Source organism: Neodiprion fabricii, chromosome 4 (genome assembly GCF_021155785.1).
Source record: "Neodiprion fabricii isolate iyNeoFabr1 chromosome 4, iyNeoFabr1.1, whole genome shotgun sequence".
NCBI lineage: Eukaryota > Metazoa > Arthropoda > Insecta > Hymenoptera > Diprionidae > Neodiprion > Neodiprion fabricii.
The window spans coordinates 38,484,914-38,491,883 of NC_060242.1; the positions used below are offsets into that span (position 1 = coordinate 38,484,914).

At 36.2% G+C, this 6,970-nt stretch overlaps 1 protein-coding gene across 1 annotated transcript; it reads right to left on the minus strand.

Moving 5' to 3' along the window:
- Positions 1–3,286: 3,286 nt before the first annotated feature.
- Positions 3,287–6,730, minus strand: LOC124179533 (protein transport protein Sec61 subunit alpha). Its single transcript, XM_046564036.1, has 8 exons — positions 6,572–6,730; positions 6,296–6,363; positions 5,965–6,030; positions 5,272–5,482; positions 4,873–5,130; positions 4,552–4,718; positions 3,967–4,356; positions 3,287–3,766 (listed from the first exon to the last, which is right to left on the minus strand). The coding sequence occupies exons 1-8, from the start codon at positions 6,576–6,578 to the stop codon at positions 3,503–3,505; spliced, it is 1,431 nt and encodes a 476-aa protein (XP_046419992.1). The 5' UTR covers positions 6,579–6,730; the 3' UTR covers positions 3,287–3,502.
- Positions 6,731–6,970: the final 240 nt, after the last annotated feature.

Here is a 6,970-nt window from a genome sequence, read left to right on the forward strand (position 1 = left end):
CCCAGCTCCCGGAACTCTATCTCCATTATTTATAATTTTTATTTAACGCTGAAAATGGGTCTCCGCTCTTCGTTTTTAGGTCAGGCGCGCGGGGTCAAAAGCGAGTACGACGCATTGATTAATTATTTTAAGGTATTGAACATTTTTTAAAAATTTGAAATAATTGTGGTGTATTTTGAACACTTCAAAAAATTTATCCCCGTTGGAAATTTTACTTAAAGTTAATTAAACAAGTTAATAGATTGTTAAGTAACAAAATTGTCTCGAACTTCCGTCTTCATTGTAAATGAAAAAAAATGTTTAAATAATTGTTGCAAAAATATTTCGCTTCGTGGAGCCTTTCTTATATACATACTCAACAATATCACGCCATAATAGTTGAAGAAATATTCATACTTTGTTTAAAATAATTTTTTTACTCGAACAAAAACTGAAAAATCCAAGTAATACTGTTAGAAAAAAAATTTTTTTTTCTTAATCATGATATTATCGTTTTTTTATTAATACAAGATATTAATTTATTTGCAAAAAAAATTTTTTCCACTATTTGTTCATAAATTTTTTACAAACAAATTGATTATTTGAATATGTTTTCAACATTTTTTTTGACAACTGTATTATATTATAAATATTATGATTTTTGAAAAAAAAATTATTTCTTAGCAACAATTTTTACTTGATTATAATCGTTTTTTTTTATAATTCTATTGTTTAAATAATTAGTTAAGAAATTATTTTTCATCTAAAAATCATAATTGACAGTCCTCTATAAAGTAACAAGAAAAAATTTCAGAAATATGAATAGCCTATGAGATATTAGCGAAAAACGAAATACTTTTTTTTCATCTTTAATTGTTTATAACTTTTGCAATTTTTTATGTGCTGATAAACTTTTTTAGCACATTTGTCTAGGCGTCATTCCGAATCCAATGAGCTATCGCACATAATTTTAAGAGCAGTATCTCTATTTTAGACCATTTTGAGCTTATCGACTAGACTAATACAACGAAACCGGTGGATGTGAACAATGAGGCGTCACTCTCCGCTCGGTAACTTTGACCGAGAGGCTCCCTGCGTATGCTTAAATGTCAAAGGAGTCCCCAATGATAGGCAACCTGGACAATAAATCGAAGCCGCTAATAAATCGTACGAGTTGGTGTCAACGAGGAAATCACGAGCAGCACATCACGCCACATCCAGCGGTAATCTTCGACAACGCATGACCACGCCGTAACCGATTTTCGCGACAGGGGGATGGCTGGGGATGGCCTATTTGCGGTGGGGGTCAACCAACCAATCAAAGGGAAGAAGAATCACCTCACGACAGCGGCGAGATCGGCGAGCCGAACTCCGACCACCGTCTATCTACGCAATTCTACGCTTGACCCGCTGAGTGACAGATACGAGTTTACGCATCCTCCCGATTTAACTCTCGATACTTCCTCCTCTATCGCTACCGTTTCATTATTAGTATCGTTTTGCTCTGCTGTTAGATTCTTCCTGTAAATTCAAGTTCTTTCCTTCCTTCCTGTTTTCCCTTGTTCGGTATAAGTTTGTATTTAAGTAACTTCAATGTTGTGTACCTGAGGTCATCCCCTAAGGTAAGGCTTCTGCCTTTGTATTGTATCGTTACGAAGTTGCTCATAATTTCTATTCTTTTTCTTATTGTATTTACCGTTTCTTGGTTGCATCGTATGATGCCGATTTTGTGTGAATCATGGTCCACGGCTTAGAGTTGCGGTAAGCCGCCGTGTAACTGCATGATTTCAGTAATTAATAATCTGAGCAACCTCGTAACTGCCGAATAATTAATTCTTTTGTATTTATGAATTTCTATTAGTCTGCTTCTGTAGTTTCCATCGTATTTTGAGCCCTATTGGCTTTATCTTCCGTTTCATAATTTTTTGTAATAGTAGTGTGACTTATATTTTATTTCTGTTATTGCTTATTATATTTTTATTTATTTCCTGCCTATTGTATCATATATCGAGTTCCTTGGAGTATAACCGAGAGTAGAATCAGCCTCTAAATACTACTGCATCTTTTTCCATTGCTATTGGCAATCCTATATTATTTTTGCTTGTTATTCTTTTCTCTGTATCTGTCTGCAGTATCGCATTTCCGTGTTAATTTAAGTTCTGCGTATTATTCTTACTGAGTATGTGCTGAGGTGTATTTAGTGTATTTCTTTATTTTGCAAACTCTCCGAATTTCTCACTCTCTCGTAATTTTGTATTCTCTCATAATTTTGTATTCTCTCGAAAGTTATATTTAAGAATTCATTGTGTAATTCTTCAGATCCGTAACTATTGTAAATTATCGATTCAATCGTTTATGAATAATCTCCCGAAAATTATCTATCGTACTTGACCGTAAATCTAGTCGATCATTTACCCTACCGATTTTGTAAATTATTGATGAATGTCAATCTTTCGTATTGGTTAGAATCTATGGTAAATTCGTCGTATTTTTCCGTTATTATGTCCCGATCTATCGTTACTTTGTTTTCTACCGAATGCAATAACGTTCTCACTTTCGTTTTTTTTAATTGACAAAATAATGATTGGCGTAGCGTCATTTGCAACTTGGGTAAGATCACGTTGCCCAGTGATGTGTAGTTTTAAGTAAATTCTTGCGTTATATCGCTTCTCCCGACCTACGCTCATTTTTCACTGTTACCTATCGTCTCTCGTTTCGAAGCTACCATTTAATTCTATTCTATCGAAATTTTGGTGAACAATTATTGCCTATTTTACTAACTACCGCTATCCATACTATTTCATTTGCCTGTCTTAACCCTGTAACCTACTCGACGATATATGACTGATTGACCTGTTCATTTTTCCCCTACTTGAGTTTATTCTTTATTTCATTATTTTCTTTAATTCTGTAATTATCGTTAGCTACCTTAAATACCGCTATTCTACCAGTTCGTGAGTACCTGAGCCTAGCCAGCCATACAACGGGTTCTCTAGTTATTTTCCATATGGTTTCGTATTATTTTTCTTGGTTCGTATTATTGTTTGAAAATCGACGCTAACGCGTCTGGCACCCAACGTAATTGTTTTTTTTATAGTTTAATGTTCAGAATAAGTGGAGAATCGCGCCAAAGTGTCAACAGTAAGTCCTTATCTGAGGTTATCAAAATTTTGCGTTACAGTACATTGCGAATGCAATTAATATGCAATATAATTTTAGTTTTCTTTAGGTATTTCATTGTTTAATTCAGTTACCTGAATTTTCACCACGCGCACTGTAGGTAAATAGAATTGCACGTAATACAGAGTTCTATCAATTAATAATTTAATACGAAATCTGTAAATATACATACATATTTCACCATCTTTTCGGGTAATGCAGCCCCTTACTTTTTACGCAATAAGCCCCACAGTTAAACAATAAACAGAGCGGGCAGTGCCGACTGGACTTTGTTGGCAATAAATTATTATTCAGTTCTTGTGAGGTTTGAAAAATTTACGCCCTAAACCTAAGCGGTTATAGCTTAGAATAGTAGCGTGCTCATGCCGCCCATTTCACTTTGTTCCTTCACAAAGATTTCGAAGTACTGGTAAATTATCGTCACTGCGAGCAAAATACCAGTACCAGAACCTATAGCTCCCAGGAAATCGGCCAAAACAGAGAGAGCTCCGATACATAGACCTCCAAAAGCTGCAGCGGTAGGTATATAACGATTCAACTCACGAATCATCGAATTATCTCTGTGGCCTCGCATCACCATCTGTTGTTCTTTGAGCTGCTTAGCGACCTATAATGTAAAATAATTAAATTCGCAACATTTTTTCAGCTATTCCGATATCTAAAACCTGAAAGTTGATGTAACTGTGACGTCGAAATACACGGAAAAGATATTTAATTATGGTTTACTACTTGTTGATTAGTGTACGTGATATATGGGTATTAAATATTCAATTTTTGAAGATCTTCTAAAGCATCAACAATACTTACATCCTTGGCAGAGCTTCCAGAGACTTCAATCCACGTTTTGGAGAAGAACGCGCATGATCCAAGCATGAATAAGATGTAGAGAAAGGCATGAACGGGGTCTTGAACAATGTGGCCTACAGATTCTGGTGGAGATAGGTAGTAGCATAACCCGCCTACTGGATACGAGCGAGCAGGACCACCTCCGCCAACGTCGGACCAAACACCAAGCAAATTGACTATAAGATTACCCTGGAACTTGACAGCCAACATTTGCGAGATGACATAAAGATTGGAAACCAATGCTGATTGCAGGATGATCGGGATGTTGCTAGTGTAGAACAATTTTATCGGATAACTGCTGTACTGTCCACGATATCTGGCAGACTTGATTGGCAGATCTACTCGGAAGCCCTGCGATTAGAAACATAGAATAGTTGTGAGTAATACTCTGTTTATATGTCAATGAATAAATATTGAAAATGTGTGGTGTATTTGTCTCAAAACAATGTGAGCATAAATAAGTGTTCAAAAAAATGCTATACATTGATTACCAACCAATGGCTTAATATCCCGTTATGCTTTTAGCTTTAGAAAGTAAAAGCTTACCTGGAAGTAAATGACTATTGCGAAAACTAGGATAGTGGCAAGTAAGTTCATTAAATTTGGAAGATTCTGTCGGTAGAAGGCTTCGCGGAGAGCTCGCACTTTGTCTTGCCTGGTGGCCAAGAGATGGAAGAGTGCAATGACCGCACCTTCGAACTCAGTACCACGACCTGGAAACAGAAAATAATAAATTAGTTCAATCATCAAGCAATCTGTCTGAGTTTTCATATATGACCGCCGAGAAACTGTTTCACCAATTTTCATTTGAAACAATGACTCATTGAGATAAATTTTTGTGCAATGCTTAAAAAATGTAATACATACCAGTGTTAACAGTTGCTGGAGAGAATGCTTTCCATACAATAGTTTCACAAATATTTGTGGCAATGAAGAGAGAAATACCACTCCCTAGACCATATCCCTTCTGCAGAAGCTCATCGAGTAACAACACAATCAAACCGGCAACAAATAGTTGGATGATAATCAACAGACAAACTCCAGCACCAATTTCGGCAGGATCACCATACATGCCAGTCATGACATAAACGATGGCTTGACCAACTGTTATTACCATACCAAATACTGAAAAGTGATAAGAAAGAGAAATGTGAAATTCAATTGTAAAACTGATAGTATCACTAATGTACAAAAGTACTAAATTGTTTGACGTGCTGATTCAGGTTACATTCGTAATTGGAAAAAGTATTGCAGAACTCCACTTACATTTTTGAGCTCCGTTGAAGAGTGCTCGATCCTTAGGGGTATCACCAACTTCGATAATTTTTGCACCAGCCAAGAGTTGCATAATCAAACCGGATGTAACTATGGGGGATATTCCTAATTCCATCAGCGTACCTCTGTTTGAGGCAAGAATAACACGAATCCAATAGAAAGGATCGGCACTGTCTGAAGACATAATACCAAAAAGAGGGATCTGCAAAAAATATAATTAAATGATTAACTTCTATGAAGGAGAGGCACTCGCCTCAAAACAACTCACTCATTTCATTTGTCAAAAAGAAGTAAATCTGATTCATGAGAAGTATCTGGTGAACCACAACTTCTCCTTCAAATGGAAATATATAACAATTAATCATTCCACTAATCTTGCTGCGATTCTACATACTTTGAATTAAAAAATTTTGAATTCTATAAGTCTCGAGTATTAAAATATCAATATTATGTAATACAAGATATTTGTGCTAAGCCTAAAATGTCAAAATCATGTGCACCATTCAGAAGTATGTCAGTGATCCAGTGCCGGGAGAACCATCTTGACAATGAATCCCATATGGACAGTATCATTAGTAGAACATCATTTAGATGGTAATTGAGTAAGTTTTCAGTGATGAGTAATAGAACCATACTGATATCTTTACAGAGGTCACAATTAAGATTTATCATTGGTAAACTCACCTGACAGCATACTAAGAAAATGAACAACGTGATGGCAGTCCATAATACTTTTTCCCTGAATTGGATCTGCAAAAAAAAAAGGAAAATTACTTAGATTTAGGTGTAATACTGTATAGTACAATGCTGAAAAATTTGCAGTAACTGAGTTGAAGAGAATATTAATATATCTTACTATATGGAATGGGTAAGGCTAGCTGATTGACAAACATGTGTGATAGTTGGAGATTTGTATCTAGTAGGTACAAATAATAGGAAGTATGTGCGTAGAGGATCAATTTATGTATTATAAAATATGGCATGTATAACGGTTATATAGAAACGGTAAACTTACCTTTCGCTCGGGCTTTGCTATTTCCGGCAGTATACTGCAAAACGGTTTGATCACCTCGAGGAATTTTACTGAAAATGAAAAAGGCTATATGCATAAAACATTTTTACAACGACTATCATAGAAATGATAAATCAACAATATGTTGCGTTGCGGTTTCAGGACAGACAGCAGCGAGTATCCGTGACAACAGCATTTCAAGAGGTTACAACTTCGAAATTGTATCGATATTATGAATGAAATTATTTCTAGTTATCACAACTATCCTTTAATACTCACTGCCCATGATGATTTCTGGATTGATATTTCTTATACACTAAACAACGTTGCTTTTTCAAGCGTTAAACGGTCAACACTGCCACTCGGGCGAAGCCAGCAGTCGGAAACTAAACGAAAGTCGACCGCTCGGCTGGCAAATGGCAGCAAATCGTGGCTCACTCCAACGACACGTATTCAATACGCCGCGGTCACGTGATCTGATCATGTTGGCCGTGTTGCCTTGCATTCGCCGCCAGATGACGGATATAACCGCCCAACTTCAAGCTAGAGCAACATGCGTATTACCCGTCACATTGTTGGCCGCATGCGGTCCGAAAATACATAGCTATGTACGTATGCCACTGATTTCAAATATCAGTGGTATATATACATGTACCACTGAACAGTTGTATGCATACA

Coding starts and splice junctions, on each gene's coding strand:
- LOC124179533 (XM_046564036.1), bottom strand. Junction 5,483..5,964: donor TTTTCTTAGTATGCTGTCAG/GTGAGTTTACCA, acceptor TATTTTTTGCAG/ATCCCTCTTTTTGGTATTAT. Junction 3,767..3,966: donor CTGGAAGCTCTGCCAAGGAT/GTAAGTATTGTT, acceptor TTTACATTATAG/GTCGCTAAGCAGCTCAAAGA.